This window comes from Urocitellus parryii, chromosome 7, assembly GCF_045843805.1.
Source record: "Urocitellus parryii isolate mUroPar1 chromosome 7, mUroPar1.hap1, whole genome shotgun sequence".
In the NCBI taxonomy this organism is placed as follows: domain Eukaryota; kingdom Metazoa; phylum Chordata; class Mammalia; order Rodentia; family Sciuridae; genus Urocitellus; species Urocitellus parryii.
In genome coordinates, this window is record NC_135537.1 from 69,839,545 (window position 1) to 69,858,353 (window position 18,809).

The 18,809-nt window shown below is 37.7% G+C and overlaps 1 protein-coding gene across 2 annotated transcripts in view; it reads left to right on the forward strand.

Annotated features, from left to right (window-relative positions):
* The window catches only part of Prex2 (phosphatidylinositol-3,4,5-trisphosphate dependent Rac exchange factor 2), a 277,724-nt gene that overhangs the window by 165,542 nt on the left and 93,373 nt on the right, over positions 1-18,809 (forward strand). Inside the window, exons 24-31 of one of the 2 annotated variants that reach the window (XM_077800682.1) lie at positions 5,192-5,414; positions 5,963-6,170; positions 13,376-13,555; positions 13,688-13,747; positions 15,928-16,022; positions 16,836-16,918; positions 17,848-17,938; positions 18,610-18,738. In XM_077800682.1, the coding sequence (XP_077656808.1) occupies positions 5,192-5,414; positions 5,963-6,170; positions 13,376-13,555; positions 13,688-13,747; positions 15,928-16,022; positions 16,836-16,918; positions 17,848-17,938; positions 18,610-18,738 (1,069 nt within the window). The remainder of the gene's footprint in view (positions 1-5,191; positions 5,415-5,962; positions 6,171-13,375; positions 13,556-13,687; positions 13,748-15,927; positions 16,023-16,835; positions 16,919-17,847; positions 17,939-18,609; positions 18,739-18,809) is intronic. The other variant, XM_026407761.2, reaches the window with a different exon arrangement.

Below are 18,809 nucleotides of genomic sequence, written 5' to 3' on the forward strand. Positions count from 1 at the left end.
CTGGGATGGAACCCAGGACCTTGAGCATGCCAGGCCAATGCTGTACTACTGAGCTCCCTCCTTAGATCGTTTTATTATTTTGAGACAGGGTCTTGCTAGGTTGCCCAGACTGGCATTGAAATTGCAATCCTCTTGCCTGAGCCTCCCAAGTAACTGGGGTTTTTGTCAGACTACCACCAGCTATCTAGCATTGTATGAGGTGTTTTCTAGTTTGCTTACATTGTAGAATTTACCAAAACAGTGAAATGAGGTACACATTTCTCATTTCATGGAATGAAGTGCCCGAAGTTCAGGGTGGTTAAGAAACTTGCCCAAGGCACTCAGTTGGCCACAGCAATGAGATTTGAAACTTGCTCCCTTTTATACTAACACTGGTTGTTGTTCGTTTACCTGCATTTGACTTTGTGTTACACAGCTCAGTGTGGTTCTGACTGGAAAAGCAATAGGATTTCAGTAAAGAAAAAGTCATTGTGGATTGAATAGTCGCCAAATGGTAGGTCCTGTAAATTGGGATGATTGTCAGAGTGAAGGGAAAGATGGCATAAAAAGTGACCTAAGTTCAGGCAGAGATACAGAAATGAGACTGCTCTTATGGATAAAGAATCGGCATACTCCCTGGACTAGAAATGAAGATCTGAGTGTGGATGTAATTTAAAAAAAAAAAACTGACAACATTGGACTTTTCCAGTGATATTTTGGAATAGCATCATAATCAGATTTGTTTGGAAGAAAATCACTTTGTCAATTGCATAAGGTATTGGTGGGAGAAGAGCCACAGCAGGGAGGTTGGTAAGTGGTCTTTACCTGTGGAAGTGCAAGTTGATGGTGGTGTGGGCCCTGTAGCAGTATTGGAGATGGAGAGGATCATTCCAAGATAAGTGTAGGGGGCAAAAACTGGGCAGATCTGCTGACATGGTTATAGCAGATGAAGAAGCTGTCATTTCTTGGTTTATTGTAACAAACTGAGGTGTGCATGTGCAGGAAAGGAGAAGCACATACTTTAGGGTTTCACCCAAATGTTGGAGATTCTCAAAATCATCATCTTAGTGAGTAAGAAATATGTTCTACTTAATTGTTCATAACTAGCATCCTGTAAGCTTTTAAGTTAGAAATGGACAGATGAATGATTTCATTTATGGGCAAAGATTGTATTTTGTTTTTTGTGCCAAGGAACAATCTACCAACGAGCTACACCCCTAGAGCCACAGAAATTGATTTTAGATAACAAAAAATAATATCATTGAGTTATAGAGAGCCCTTTTCTGCCCTTGATCGTTCTCTGAGTCTCAGAACATCTGTGTGCACTGACCTACCATACTGCTTCTTCCTCAAGAGAAGGTGACATTTGCCTCCGGTCACATAGCTGGCAAGTAGCAGACCTATGGAATGCTGCCTCACTTATTTTTATGTTTCATTCATAAATAAAAAGAAAAGTCTGGTCAGAAACATCAGGGTCGAAGTGCTTTAAAAGTTAATCTTATCATCATCTCACTTGGCCGTAAATATTCTTAAAATAATTGGTCGTCTTCTCTCTAGGGAAGCCAGGTTAGCAAGAAGGTATTAAAAGGAGCTTTTTCACTTTCAGTGAAATGAAGATGCCTAAGACAAAGACTCCTGATAGGTTATGTGAGGTTAGCTTCAGTTACATACATATCAAATGCATGTCAGCCAAAAACACTTGTGAATATAGACTTTAAAAATTTTTTCACATATTTATTTAAAAACTATATTAGCAACATATTTTTCTTCCAGATGAAAGTTTCAACACTCCTCTTTTTGTGAAAGAAAATGTATCCATAGAAACTAAAATCTTAACGAGTCGGGCTTTATTTTATTTTGACTGTAGAAGTTTTAGGTTTTAAAAATAGTAACCAGCTGATTTCTGTCGTTTCTACAGCCAGGATATAATAATAGATTTCCTGTTCACAGACTTCTTATGATAAGGTGGGCCCGTATTGAAGGCTGTACTGAATCTTGAGCAGGCATTCATTCTCTGTGGAACTGGGTGTGTGGACAGTTCAGATGTAAATCTATTCCCTGTTTTGAGAAACATTTGCCTTATAAATTGTCTGGGAAACTCTTTTTAATTTTAGAGTCATTCTTTTACGTAATACCAATTCCATAAATGGACTTTTCCCTAGTATTGGGGATACTTCCTGGATATGCATTCAGAAGATAGTTTCTGTTTGTACAGAAATAGTATAAGTAGGAATTAGAAGTTTTACTTTGAGCATTCCAGGTACTTTTACTTATCTAATGCTAACTCAGACTCCTCAAATTGCTAGATGGATTTGGAAACTTGCATGTAAAATTCTTCCCCATGTCTGCTTACAAGACAGTCTAATACAGAACTTTTGTATCTCCATGCCTAAGGAATTTTATACTTCATTGAAATTGGAGGCTAAATGGGAGCCTATCTGCACAGTAATAGCTTACTTACTTTGTATTATTTCTGACTTTTAGCCAAATGACTATCATGGAGTTTAAATATGTAGCCATGGTCAATAATTCATGAATTAGCTACCAGTGTATTCAAAACCTGAAGTTCCTACTGTAAAAACTGTTTCTTCCCATCAATAATACAAATGTGCTGTCATAATCACCTTTATTAGAAATAAATGCTTCCCTTGCCTCTTACACTCCTGTCTACCTCCTGTTCCAGTTCTTTGATCTTCTTGAAAAGAGCTTTCCGTAGCCTTGCCTGTACCTGTTGTCTCACCTGCTCATTCCCCTGAGCATGCTCCAGGTGGATTCTGGAACCCACCACATGACTGAAATGGCTCTATTTTGCCACAGCCTGTTAATGTCCTGATTGAATTCCTTGTCTTAGTTGACCTGATGCAGTTGACTTCGAGCTTCTCATTAGCATTCTCTGCGACACCCTGGAGGCCTGACGACTTCTGTCCTTTCTTCTTGCTGGTGGCTCATTCTAAGTGTTCTATGCTGATTTTCTCCCTGACCTCTTCATTGACCATGCCTCAGGAGATCTCAGCCCCCTTGACTTCTCCATCTGACCTCCATGGATCTCACAGACTTTGTGTGTTTGACATCAGGCACTGATCCCAGCCTTCTGCACACCCATCCTTCTGTTGATTTGTCTTCATCACCCCCTTTCTCTCAACTCTGTTTGGCTCTATCTTCAGAATACGCAGGCTTTCCTTACTGCCTCTATCACTGATGGCCCCTTGGTGAGCCACTGCCATCTCTCTCCTGTAGGTGGTCCTTCTTCTGCCCCCTGTGCTCAGCCAGTTTTTTTCTCAAGGGCTCTGCATTTCCATCCTGGTAAGAGCCACATTATTACGGGTCTTTCCTCTTGTCGAATGCAACTTTTCAGAAGTCAGGAATCTTTGTTTCATTCCCAAGCCTAAGACAGTGCCTGGTACACAGAGAGACCCCTTATGATCTCTAATGGTCCCTCAGTATTCGGGGTTCTACACTCACAGATTGAACCACCCACAGATCAAAAATATTCAAAAAAACATTAAAAATCATACAAATAATAATTCTGTATAAAAACTATTTACATGGAATTCACATTGTATTAGTTATTATTAGTCATCTAGAGACGATACAGGAGAAGGTGCAATAGGTTATTCAAAGTACTATGACATTTTGTATAAGGAATTTGAGTATCCGTGGTTTTTGATGTCCCTGGGAAATCCTAGAACTGATCTCCTGCAGATACTGAGGAACACATGTAATTGTTGAATGAATAAAAGTGGTAGTAAGTTCAGGCTATGCTATTCCATAATGGTTTTAATGTGAACATATATTTACGGGATGTTATTTTTTATACTTATCCTTTAATTTAACCTAGAAGAGGTAGAGAGTGATCCTTGTAGTCTTTGTTTTTATTCTTTTTAATGACAAAATTATTACTCTAGTAGTATAATAAGTAGGTAGAATCATGGTTATAGCTTTTAAGCAAGAAGGGAACATAGACATTATATAATTTGCTACACATGATGAAAAGACCCTGATTTGTTTGATGTCTTATTATTAGCTACCGTGACAGCTGCTAGGAACACACAGGAAGCTCATGACTTGTAGTCCTCTGCTTCTGAGACTACAGTTCAGCTCTGTGAGATACCTATCTATATTGCGCAAGATGGATATAGTCATTACCCTCTTGGAGTTTACCATCTGCTGCCTGAGCTGGAGATGAGCAATTATTTACAATTATAAAGAGAGTGACAGTGTGCTACAACCTAGCATGTAGCCAGGAAAAGGGAACATAGCCCGGGACTCAGGGAAGCCCTCTTGGTGATTTGCTAGAATCTGAAGATGCATAAGAAAAAGTTTGGCCATGAGAGAAGAAGAAAATTCTAGGCACATTGAACAACCTATAAATAAAGGCTCAGAGTGGGTAGATTGTGTATGAGAGAAACCATGTGCAAAAGCCTGAGGGAACTTAGAGGACAAGGGAGGAGAGCTTTGGATAGATAATAAGCTGTGTAAGAGCTGGATTTCGGGAAACTTTATAGACCATGGCAAGGAGTAGCTAGACTTGAATGGTAGACTGTTGTAAGGTTTGAAGCAGTGGAGTAGATACCCTTGGAAATCATATATCATTTTAGTTTCAGTTTATTGTCAATGGCATAAAAGCAGAGTGAACACTGATCTACAAGTTGATTGTAACCCCCAAACACATCAGGGATTAGCAAGAGACATGGGCAGTACAGTTGTCCGGCCATTCTGGTCAACACCACAGTACTTTGCTGTCTGGCCTGGACTTCTGCTTTGAATTGGCTTTCTGATGATACTTGAAATAATCCCATCTTCTTTCACCCTGGACCTGATAGCTACCCTATTTTTTAAATCTTGTCTTGCATCCTGATGCCCTAAAATGCCAACTTCTCTATTACACTCTCTCACCTTCTGTCAGCCAGTGGAATAGAGTCCTAATAAGTTGTGTTGGTCACTGAGGTTCATTTCTTTTAGCATGTAGCTTGCAGTCAGGAGTTTCAAAGGAATCCTGCATTTGCTGTCCGTATTGCTTTGCCTCATTAAAAATGTTTGGGTTTTGAAAGAGCAATTTAATTTCCAACAACTTAGAATTTATGTCACTCATTCCAGTTGACATGATTTAATTTTCTTTTGATTTTTTTTTGTTTTGGATGACACAGGTGAAATGTTTTGAGTTATTACTGCTGTGTGTTCAGCTGCTTTTTATTTCTTCTGTAATTTACAGTTCTCTCGTGTGCTGAGGAATCGAGCGTGGCCCACCTTTAAACAAGCCAAATCTAAGATCTCCCCACTGCACAGCAGTGATTTCTGCCCTACCAACTGCCATGTCAATGTGATGGAAGTTTCTTATCCCAAAACATCAACCTCTCTGGGGAGTGCCTTTGGTGTTCAGCTGGATAGTAGGAAGCATAATTCTCAGGATAAAGAAAGTAAATCTTCTGAGCAAGGTATGTTGGCTTTTGAAATTTTATTACACATGAACATTTAGGCAATTATAAGCATTGCTGCATTTTATAATATGTTAGATTGCTGGTATGCAAGCAATCCTGCCCTTAAAAAAAAAAAAAAGGAATTCTCACGTGGATAGTTATATGCATGCACAAGTGTATACAGAGTGAAATTGGAGTTAGGCATTCATTATTATTTTTCTTTCAAGAAAGACAGGATGATTTAAAATTAAAATTCCTCATATCTATGATAAGCATAGCTCATCTTGAGTGTGAAAGCCACTAATCTGAAATGGCTTTATAACTTTGGGGAAAATCCCAGAGGAACTGGTTAGAAATGCATGAATGCCAATCTGCATCATTGCAGTGGGATGAGGGATTGGACTCTTTGTAGCTTTTAATTACTGCTCCCCACAAGATTTAATTCCTCAATTAAATTCAGTGTTGGATTGGGATTCTGTTGTATACCAGCCTCTAAAATGTATTGGACTGGATAGTCATACATTTAAGGTAATAAATATTACTGTGGAATGATTTTGATTCCTCAGGGAAACTGAGCCCCATGGTGTACATTCAGCACACCATTACAACCATGGCAGCCCCTTCAGGACTGTCCCTGGGACAGCAGGATGGCCATGGCCTTCGGTATTTGTTGAAAGAGGAAGACTTAGAAACTCAAGATATCTATCAGAAACTTCTGAGCAAAATCCAGACTGCCCTGAGAGAAGTGGAGATGTGTGTTTGTCAAATAGATGAGTAAGTGTTTTATACTATACTTTAAAGTTTGCCTAATAAACAATCAGTAGAAAGTGGGACTTTTGAAAAATGTGTTCATTCTTTAGATTTAGGTAATGTAGGAAATTTGTGCTAATCATACAGTTCGTCTTCATTTTCCAGTATTCCATGGATAGATAGATATTTTAAGTAGACATTTAATACCAGGGAAGAGAATGACAAAATTCTATCTTATAGAGGAAAACTAAGTCTCAGTGTGAAAATATGACGTGAATAATTTGTTTAAAACTGTAACAGCTGAGTATGAGGATTTTCTTGTTATTTTTTTGCAATTGAAATTCCTGATATTTGATGTATGTACCCTGGAGATATTTATGCAGATGCAAAATATAATAAATGTTTAATATAGTTGTTAAATGAGAAAATACAAAAAATGTACCTCCAGGATCAATACTTTTTTTTTTTTTTAATTTTCTGTTTCACTTACTGGCCCACAAAGCAATAGCCCAAATTGCCTGGCCAGGAAGCAGTTCATGAGAAGTTTTCTATCTACATCAATCCTAACTCTTCCTTAAGAATTTGACAGTTGATAGCTGGGCACTGTGACTCATGCCTGTGATCCCAGCAGTTTGGGAGGCTAAGGCAGGAGGATTATACATTGGATGCCAACCTCAGCAACAAGCAAGGCCCTAAACCACTTTGCAAGACCCTGTCTCTAAGTAAAATAAAAAAATTTAAAAGAGCTGGAGATATAGCTTAGTGGTACCCACCCCCATTCCCCAACCTGGGTTTAATCCCCGGTAGCACCAAAACAAAACAAAACAAAACAAAAAAACCCCTAAGGGTTGGAAAATTCTCTGCACTCCATGGGACTGTAGGATGACTTGTCATATTCTTTTCTGTGATTATGCTCCACATTTAGTCAAGTATGGTCAGAATAGCATGGCTTTGGGCATAGGTCAGTTCCTTGTATATTGAAATAGATAATAATGAATTTCAAGTTTCTGGTGACAGTTATAGAAAATAACTCAGAAAGCAGTCAGCATAGTACCAAATATCATGCTTGCTCAGTCATTCAATAGATGGAAATCTTTGAGTATCTCCCAAATTGGAATATTCTGAGAACAGTTATAAACGACATCATCTTGTTTGCATTTTATCTTTATGAAGTTGTTGATTTAATTTGCCAGCAGATGTGTATATGTTTCCTTCACGCACTCATATCATCCCATACCTTTATGTATAATTCATCTTAGACAAAGTGTTTAAAATTTATTGCATGCTTTTGTAGTAATCAGGCATTATACTAGTGAAGTCTTAATTGACATGATCTCTTATTTTACATATCTTTGAAATTTGGAGATCAAAATAGATACATTATATTTTTAAATTACCTTCAATTACTATTCTTTTTTCCTGAAGTTTTAGGGGTGATTTAAAATTAAAATCCTATTTTTCTATGTCTTATGAACTAGCTTTTTAAAATGATAACATTTCTATATTAAACTGTAACTTTCCTGCTTATAGATGAATTAAGCCACCTGAAGTTGCTAAGAAAACTATTTTTAAGCAATTGCATTATATTTTTGAATTGCCTTGAAACTCAGTAACAGAAGTTTATAATAAGTCATATTTTGCTTAATCTAATAAATGTGACTTTATTATGTGATGTGTTCTACTTTAGATACCAGTTCTTTTCCCCTTGAGGTATTTAAAAAAATATGTAAAAGAAGCATTTTTATCAATGAGGCAATAAATAATGGTATTGAATCATTGATGCCAACTTTCTAAGGAATTTTATGAGAATATCTGGCTCAATCTCATACTTCTGAATGACCCGTTTGTTGGTGGCAGGATTATTGATGTGCCTCAGCTGAAACTGCTTGAGAAACTAAGCCTCTAATGCCCTGACTGGCCGGCAGTGCCTGGCAATCATCAGACCATTAATTGATTGACTTTTTTTTTTTTTTAAAGAAGTAGGTACTGTCAATACATTTTCAAGAAAAATGTTGGAGCCAAAGAGGTTCCTTTACTTGATCTGAAATGTTTGTATTTAAAGCATTAACTGTTGAAAGGCATTAGGTGTTTTTATTAGCTAGAACTACTTAAAATGATTAATTATTCTTCTCGTTCCCCCCATTCTGCTATTCTAAAAGCCTTTACCCAGCTCTGTATGTTTATCAGGAAAGTGACATGACGTGAGCCAGTGATCAGTGCAGCTAGCCTGGTCTTCTCTTTGCATACCATGTAATTTAATTCTAAATATAAACATGTTCCACACAATTCAATCTGCAATATAATCACTTTAAAACAGTACAGTGTCCAAGTGCCTGGATTCCCTGTTGCCCTTAGTATGCAGAGATGCTACATTGCATTCGAGCTTAACAATTTATTTAAAAGCCAGTTAACAAGCAATTTTCTTGCCATATAGTAATTATTCTTGGTCAGGGTGGAAAAGCAGATCTCAGATGCTTTGCCAAGTTTTAAAAGAAATTGCCTCTTAAGAAGTTGCTTATTCCTAAGAAGGGCTGGTGTTGAGCTTGTCTTATCATGAAATCTAGACACCCTGCCACTTGAAAACACTTCTAGAAGTAAAATTTTCTTTAATACATAGGCATTTTGCTAAATCCTCCTACTTAACTTCAGACCCTAAGATAGAGATGAATTTGCTATCTAGTAACACAAGATAAGGTGATGTGATGAATTTAATCAAAGCTGTATGATTGCTCTTTCACTTTGGGACACTAAGTACTTTTGTCCTTGAATGGGCTCTTTCCAGTTAATGACACTGAGATTTGAAATATGTAAAACCAAAAAATAATTTGTGAATAGCCCCAATTCTATTTTAAATTAGAGGATTTGTGTGTTCTTCCAGGGAGGAAACAAATAGAACATTGGGGAATAGGAAAGTTAGGAAATTTGGGAACAGATTTCATTTTGCAGATGCCCCAAGATTAAGACATGAATTGACTGCATTATAGGACAGTTAGTAACCTGGGGGTAGGTGGTCATCACAGATGGAAAGGCTAGTGGAATTATCTTTGGCATTTCCTCAATCTTTTTGTTGAAAAAATGTACAAATAGAAGCATAGATTGATAAAAAGCAGCATCTATGATAGGTGCTCTGTGCCAGGCAGGGTTATGCTGCTGTATACACTAATTTCCTTCTCACAGTTCCTCTCTGCTTTGTATTATGAAACCCTGGGATGTATCCCAGACATTTGAAGCTTAACTTTGTTTCCGAAACTGAATTATGATTTCCTTATCCTCAAATCTCTTTTGACCCTTCTCTACCTTGGGCTTCCCCTTCTCAGAAGATGATTCCCTATCTCTTCAGTTTCTCAGGCCAGAACCCAATAGTCATCTTTGGTTCTTCTTTTGCCTTCCCCCAGCTCTGATTCGGCACCAGGTGCTGTCAGTTATACCTCTGAATGCATTCACATCTGTCCCTTTAGATTGAGTTAGCATCCCCTCTCACTAGCACCACCGGAGGAGCTTCCACTCTGTGATTTGCTCTGATACATTCTATATTCAGCAGATGCCCGAGGGACCTGGAAAGCTAAATTGTGTAGTCCCCTGCCTAAAACCAGGAAACCACATTATTCTACAGTGAAGCTAGGGCTGTTCCTTGGTATTCACAGGAGATAGCTTTGAGGATCCCCTGCAGGTACCAAAATCCCAGGATGTTCAAATCCCTTATATCAAATTGTTTATTATTGGTATATAACATGTGCCAAACCTCCTGTATACTTTAAATCATCTCTAGATTATTTATAATACCTAGACATTATAAATATTATGTAAATAATTATACATTGTATCATGTAGGGGATAATGGCAAGAAAAAATTGTGCGTGTTCAGTACAGATAGTTTTTTTTTTCCTGAATATTTTTGATGTGTGGTTGGTTAATCTATGGATGCAGAATCTATTGATATGAATGTGTTATTGGGGCCTGCAATTTCCTACATGGTCTGCCCCTGTCTGCCTCTCCAAACTCATCTCACTGAGCTGCAGCTTCAGTAGACGCTTTCTGTTACCAGAACTCTGACCCACTTCAAGGTGCTCTGCCTGGTGGGCACTGCCTCCCAGGTCTGCATGTCTGAATTCCTGAGTGCTCAAGAGTCAGACTGATGGCTGACCCATTTAGAGGTTTGCCTGTCCTCCAATTAAAGTAGATAATCCTCTGTCCGTGATACTCAGACCTCTCTTCTCTGTACATCTCTGTGTTACACTGGCTTTTCACCCCCTTTATCATTCACAAAATAAGTCTCACAGACAACAGAGGTTTCTGTGTCACTCACTCTGAGTCCACCTTGGCCCACCAGGTCTCTGTTCCACACTGTGTTCCCTCAGAGTCAAAGACAAGTGCCCCATCAGACGGAATGTTTCTGACTGTCATGGCAGGAGAAGGGAATGAGGCAAACTGTGTACTGGTGTGTGTAGAGGCTTCTACCTACAAGTGATCCCATTCACAACCACTCACATTACTTTAGCTAAAGCAAAGCCCATCCTCAAGAGGCTAAGGGAGCACCTCCCAATCATGTGCTCACACTAATGACCCTTCTACTTCCTCCAGAGCACCTAAGGCATACGCAGGAAGAGAAGGTTATGCTTCATTTGCAAAGCATGTGCAACAGTGGCTCTGTCCACCTCTGAAATGAAATAACAATAATGTTACTTGCTTCATAAGACTTGCTTCATAAGACTTGCTTCATAAGGTAGTTTTAGGATTAAATGAATTAATACCTGTTAAGTATCATAGGGATGGACATAAAGAGCATAACAAATGTTACTTGTGGTGAGGATGAGGATTATATTTTAAAAGCACAAGTAGATGAAATCCACTGTGCACAGAAATCTTTATCAGTGACATTAGGAGGTGACTGATCTGGAATTAAATGCTGCCCAGAATTTTAATTAATGGACCTTTAGTAAATAGCTTAATATTATATATGAACAAAAGCAAAGCAAAATGCTTTTGCATGCACAAATGAGTACTATAGTCTGATGCCTTATTATTGCTTTTTAGAATCTGGAAATTTTATGTGAGAACATGGTGTTGAGAACAGGTTTTCCTATCATTTATTTTTAAGCTTAAACACTTGTTCCCATAGGGTCAGTGTAAGCATGATTGCAACTGTTTAAAATGAAAAGTAAATACGTGAAAATAATTCTCATTACTTTGAGAAAATATATTATGCTTAGCTCTATGACTTCTAATTTAAAATATACATAAGCGCAGAGGGCTGTCTGCAAAATGAGAACTCCTGCATATCTTTCCTCTTTGATATTCAGAGTTCATCTGTCTGTGTAGTGTGGTGCTTGGGTAATTGGAGTTACTCTAATGTTTTAATCTTTGGGGTAGAAGGAGTGAATAAATATACAATCTGTCTTACAAGACATTAAAAGTATATTTCCAAATAGAGAAACTGTTTAAAATAATTCATAACTTTCAGTTATTGAAAATGCTCACAGAGCCCTTGAGCTATGTAACAGGGCTCCTTCAACCACCACTGATGTCTAAAACCTATGAAATGCTAAAATAGTATTCAAAGATCATTTCACAGTGACACTGTCCTCAGCTATACTATTTGAAATTGTAGCTCCATGTTTTCTTTGTTCTTCTCCTTAACATTTGTCACTCTTTGTTATGCTCTACAGTTTACTTGTTCACTGTTGATCTTCTTCCAGGGAATTTTACACTCTGAAGAAGGCAGGGACCTTTGTGTTTTGTACACAGCTGTATCCACACCACTACAAATAACACCTGGTGCAACAAGTGTGCTTAATTAGTGAGACCTCTCAACAAGGATTTCACTCCACACACAGCTTTGGGTTTGATGTTAGGGAATATGTATAAGAGGTAGAAAACTACCAAATAATGAAATGAACATTTTCATTGTTATGAAAAAATAAATGTCAAGACTCGTGCTATTGGTTGGAACTCAATGTCCAACCAATGTCATAAGCATGTAGTATGAGCTTGTTCTGGCTTGAAAGCCAGCCATGGGATCTTGCTTTAGATGTGGCTTAGTTAATTGAGTGAGTTTTATAGCATTCTGTTGGATAATAAAGCCCAATTACGCCTTTGCTTGATTTTGAGTTAGTTCTAATGGAAGCATTTCACGGCCAAGCATCCAGGCCTTAGAGTGGTGAATCCAGCAGGTCGCAGTCTTCCCCAGGCCTCACACCACTCCATTTCCATAAGGTGCTCCAGCCTTGAGCCAAGAGGAAGAGGTCCTCATTTGGGCCGATTTGTGATATTTCATTCTGGCCACATTGCAGATGAGACTAAGACTAGAGTAGTCCCTGTTTCCTCCTGTAGTCACATTGATGTGACTCTGTTTGGTGACTTGTAATCACTAAGGTCAGACTCCTGCTTGTCTGAGTAGCCAGCGAGAAGCCATTGACAACAGGACATTGTCCCTGTCAAGTAGAACAGACCTGGGAAAAACCCCAGGTGGAACTTGGCGGGTAGATGTGTTTTTACTATTTGAGGGTGAGCCAGTGAGGATAATAAAGCACAGTTAGTGTGGGTTTAATATTTAGTAAGCACTTTAAACTTTACCAGGTGTTTTCACGTGGTGGTGATAGCAGTAATGGTGAGACGAGAGGAGATGGCTATTGTGCACCAGGAATATGTGGCTCTCATTTCCTTCCATAGCACCATGTGGGCTAGTTATTCTAATCACCCCACTTGTCCCAGCTTTGTTCTGATAACAAAGCTGATCAGTGGCAGAACCGGGATCCAAACATAGTTTTCTGGCCTAAATTGTGTGTGGTTTCTTTATGAATTCTAAGCAGAAAATGTGAGCTGTCTACTATGTGCTTTTTTTTTTTTTTCTTTTCTTTTCTTTTTTTTTTTTTTAGTACTGGGATTGAACTCCGATGCATTTCAACCACTGAGCCACATCCCCAGTCCTATTTTATATTTTATTTAGAGACAGGGTCTCGCTGCATTGCTTAGTGCCTCTCCTCTTGCTGAGGCTGGTTTTGAACTCGTGATCCTCCTGCCTCAGCCTCCCAAATCGTGGATTTTAGGTGTGCAGCACCACAACCACTCTACTACATGCTTTTTATGCAAGAGGATATGTATTTGATGTGCAACATGGGAGTACTCTGGAAATATTTATAAGCCTATCATATTAAACAAATAAGGAAGTTATTGGTAGCAGCCAGTATGAAAATATGCATTTATCTTTTTTTTCAAATATCACTTTTCAGCCTTCTATCTTCAATCACATATTCTCCAAATTTGGAGCGTAAGACCTCAGAGGGCATAATACCAACAGACAGCGACAATGAGAAGGGAGAAAGAAACAGCAAACGAGTCTGTTTTAACGTAGCAGGAGATGAGCAGGAAGATTCGGGTCATGACACCATCAGCAACAGAGACTCATACAGGTAATTCATTCGTTGTCCACCTCATTTCACCTGTGATGACCAGCCCCAGTCAAAGCATAGTGGGACAGCATAATCTTTCAAATACTTGCCTTATGTAACCTGAGTAACTTGGAAAGAACATTTTTTCTCTAGCTGTGTGGACCTAATTTGGGAGACTTGTTCTAAAAATGGATTGTGTAACATGGAGAGAAGGTAAGAAAATCGTGCCTACATTTACTGTTTTTGTTGTTGTTATTTGTTTTTTTGGATATCTGTTTGAGATCATTGGTTTGTTGGGAACTAAATGGGAGTTCTTTTTTGCCCTGTTTCTCTCTTTCTTCTTAAATTCTGTGTTCCAGAATAACTGGAAAAATTCCACTTGCCCAACTCCATAGCCCAACTTTGTGTTTGTTTTTTCTCTTGGATGCTTTTTTAAAATTCTAATTTGTCATATAGGACAGCAGAATGTACTACAATTCATATTATACATATAGAGCACAATTTTTCATATCTCTGGATGTACACTTGGATACTTTTTGTATTAGTTTGCTAGGGCTGCCCTAACAAAGTACCCACACTGGGTGGTATAAACAAGAGAAATTTATTAACAGGGAGTTCTGGAAGCAGGATGTCTGAAACCAAGGCATTAGCCACCTTGGTTTCTTCTGAGGGTAGAGGGACAGTTTTTCCAGGCCTGCTTGACATGTAGATGGTCATCTTCTTCCCATGTCTCCTTACATTGTCTTCTCTCCATATGTATCTTTGTGTCCAGATTTACCCTCCATATAAGGACACTGGTCATATAATTAATAACCAACCCCAGTGACCTCATTTTATCTCCATTACCTCTGTATAGACCACATCTCCGAATAAGGCCATGTTTTAAGGTTCTGAGTGTTAGACTTTATCATATGAATTTTGGGAGTGTGCAGTTCAACTTTCCTCTCCAGAGTCTGCTGTCATGTTCTTTTAGATTCTCAGGTGAGGCTTTCTCCAGTGAATTTCCTTCTTTGAAAGTGCCTTTTCTCCCTTGAATCCTTATATCCCCCGAAGCCTCATTGAGGACTGTTGCAATCAATCAGCCACAGATGCTGCGTGGGCAGCTGGGACATATCCTGAGCCATTTACATTGAAGGCAAAAGCTACCTTATTCTCTCATTTCTTATGCAGCATTTTTCAATGAAAAGATATCGTGTGAATCTTAATTACATCAAAGTTATTCCTACAAGGGATGTATATCACAAAGTAATAAGTAACATTAAAATTTTTTTTTAATATACTTTTTTTTTCTTTGTTGGTGGTGGGGATGGATACCAGGGCTTCATGCACATTAAACCTGTATTCTACCACTGAAATATATTTTTATCAGACTCATGGGGGAATATGATGATTTCAGATATTTTCCCACCACAGCCCCATGTGGTAGGTTCTGATAGTAACTCCATTTTACACAGAAGGAAGCTGAGCCCCATTTGAGTTGCATAATTTAGCTACATGACCAGGTTGTCTGGCTTCACCGTTTCTCTATTATCCCAATTTCAGTGTTTCTGGGAAGAATTTTAATGAATACATAAAAGCTAATTTTTTTCCTAGAGATTTGATAATATATCACACAGATTAACTACCTTTACCATTTCATTTACTTTTAGCATCTAAAGAGAGCAGCATGCTCTTTAATGGGAATCTGTGGTTTTCCTCTGGTGGGAAATTACATGTTTTAAAATACTTTCTACCTCACGTTCTAGTTATCAGATAATTAAAATTACCCTCACAGCCTCCCTCTAGGCTAAGAAAGAAACTTAAAGTTAAGTAAGTTCTTTTTACTAACTCTAAGAGGAAAAAAAATTAACTCCTGCACCATTTCTGAAATCCTATTTAGGCCCATATTCACACCCAAATAATTCAAACATCTTTCCTTGGATATTCATCATTATTGAGTATTTACCTGCGGGGATAGTAAATACCTCTGGTATTTATTTCCCTAAGGGAGTTCAGAATATTACCAATAACTTGCAATTTAAGCCCTGAAAAGGTTTGAAAGGCAGAAATCATGAAACAGGATTTTGATCCTATAAGCAAATTAGCTGCAGGCCTGTGTCACCAAAATAGATCATGAAAAATTTTATGTTTGGTTTGACTCCTTAGTATTATTATTACACATTTTTAAAAATTCACTTAGGATCGGAGTATATGACATAGCAACATTTGAAATTTGATTAAATATGCATTTTTTTTTAAAGTGAGATATGTCAAGTCAAAGGAGCTTTTCAGTCTCATAACTTTGTAGAAAGCATATTAAGAAACATGGCGGAGGCATAAACTCCCATAATAAGTACTAGCAGAGGACTTGGGCAATCGTATCCTTAAAGTGATGTGAAACCCATTCTTTTCAGTGACTGCAACAGCAACAGGAACTCCATCGCCTCCTTTACCAGCATTTGCAGCAGCCAGTGCAGCTCCTATTTTCACAGTGACGAAATGGACTCGGGTTCGTTTGGCAAAGGCATTTGTGTTTTCTGATGTTGGTGTCATTGCAGATAACTTTAAGGGATTAGTTTGTTTGATCCATAGGCCAAGTTACCTTTTATCAGTCATTCTCAGTGGTTGCATGTATTGCCTTCCAGTTTTATGTGCTAGATAAAGTCGATGCGCCAGTCTCAATTACAGAGGGAATGAATTAAAAAAAAAAAAAAAGAAATGAAAGAAGCAGGCTCCATTTTTATCTTATGTGTTTTATGGGCTTTCTAAGGTAGTGTCAAGGATCATAAGTATAGAGGAAATGAGTTTTACTGGAAGCATGAGGCATTGTTGATTGGGGTGGAGGTGTGAGAAGGATTTTCAAAGAAAGGATTTTCTTAAGACAATAGGTGTTCCTGAGCAAGCCTTCCACGTGGGAGATGGAAAGAGGGATGGTGAGAAAAGCAGGGGGTGATCTAAATAGCTTCAAAAGTCGTCTTTCTTGGGTATAAAGAAAAGAGAATTTTAATCCAGTGAAAACAAATCTTAATTCTTTGCTGTGCAGTTTGATTCAACCCTTCAGCCACTAGAAAAACAGACCCTTGGAAAGACTCCTGAGCATGGGGCAGCCAGGGTTCTTTCTGTATGTCATTCTGCTCTCCCTTGTTTGGGGAGGAGCCGTGATCTGACTTCTCAGGTGTTCTGAACACTTTTGGAATTATATTTTTGCACATGACAACTAATGTGGAATAAGAGCTCGTATTCAATTTTTTTTTAACTTTATTTAATGTGAAAATATTTCATGAAATAAATGACTTTTTTTTTTTTTCTTTTGGATATCTAGGTGATGAACTTCCCTTAAGTGTTCGAATTTCTCGTGATAAACAGGATAAGATACATAGTTGCCTTGAGCATCTTTTCAGCCAGGTATGACAGGATGGTTTTCAATCTTTTTTCCACAGAAAAAAACTTCTCAAATGTGATAATAACAGTCTGTAGGTAGAATGGAAAGTTCCTCCTTTGCCCTCAATTTGAAAAGGGAACAAAGAGTTCTTCAGCCAAAAGACACTGTTGTGAATATCAAATATTTTATAGTCCTTGAAAACTTAAAAGTATTAAACACATAGAAGATAGCTTTTAGATTATTTGTGTGTGTGTGTGTTTTTTTTTTCTGTTTGTGTGGGTGGGTTTTCAGAATACTTTGACCTTTCTCGCTACTCACTCAACACCATTCTTAATTTCAAAAGGTACAAGATTATCCTGGTTTTCATGTTGCTGTTTTGAATTAAAAAAATTATAACCATAATCAAAATTAGTAGTATAGAAGCCTCTACTACTTTGAAAAGGATTCCAGTAACTTTTAGTTTAGTAACTGCCGAAATTCCACTTTCTTTTGTAAAGTAAATTTATTTTTTATATTAATGTGTGGTAAGAGAATAAGATTTTATTGGAATTGCTTTCAGGGGAACAGGTGTTTATTACAATATTTTATTCAAAGACACATTTTTTAGCATTGTGGGATTTCAAAAACAATTGTTTCTTTAAGAAAAACATATTTAGACAGGTGTGATGGCCCATGGCTGTAATCCTAGAATCTCTAGAGGCTGAGGCAGGAGGATCACAAGTTCAAAACCAGCCTCAGCACCTTAACAAGGCCTTAAGCAATTTATTGAGACCCTTTCTCTAAATAAAAAAAATTTAAGAAGGTCTGAGGTTGTGGCTCAGTAGTAAAGTGCCTCTGCTTTCAATCCCCAGTACCATGAAAAAAAAATTTTTTTTTCAACAAGACTTACTCTTAGGAATATTTATTATGTCTTAGGACAAGCATGTAACTCTTGGAAATCTGCTATTGACAGGTGGATTCAATTACCAATCTCCTAAAAGGACAAGCTGTTGTGAGGGCCTTTGAGCAAACTAAGTATCTCACACCAGGTCGAGGATTACAAGGTAAGGTTTAAAAAATAAGTAGTACAAGAAATCTGGAAACAAAAGGTAATAGACAATATAGTCATGGAGGAAATACATTTTATAAGAAAAAAATGTGATTGCTTATGTTTCATTATTCAATGGATACTACCTCTATTTTGATAATTTTCAAATATGTTAACTATTAGTACAGTTTTTTTTATAGATCACTATGAACCTTTTAGGTTTCCTTGAAATTTTAATTTTAATATCAACAGTGGCCAGGGTAAACAAAAATGTATCAATTGAAGATACATAAGTATTAAGCTGCTTTTGCTGAATTCAAAAGTGATGCCTACTTGGTCATTTCCTAGGGATGAGAAACTGGCCTGGGAATGTGAATTTGCAAATAGAGCAGTCAGGCAGAACAAGATATAGAACTGCCACTCTCTGACATCTAGTTTAGAATGTATAAAGTAGAACTGTTTTCTAAATTTGCTTCTTTTTGAAACATCTGTAAGAAAATGACATTAAGGTTTGACTTTTTAAGATTTAACCAATTCTGCTGTAATTAAGCTAAAGAAATTACCATCTTGATATTATAGGATGAGTGTGATTAAACCACAACAACAACAACAACAACTTTGAAGCCTGTGGGTTGCACTGTTTGGGACTTGGTTGAAAATTAAAAGAGATTTTCTGTATTCATTTAGAATTTCAACAGGAAATGGAACCAAAGCTGAGTTGTCCAAAAAGGTTAAGGCTTCACCTCAAGCAAGATCCTTGGAATCTTCCCAGCAGCGTCCGGGCTCTTGCTCAGAACATCAGAAAATTTGTTGAAGGTCAGCATGAAAAGCAAAGAATGTTGCATGATATCAGCAGTAATAATTTTAAAACCCATTAAAACCAAAAG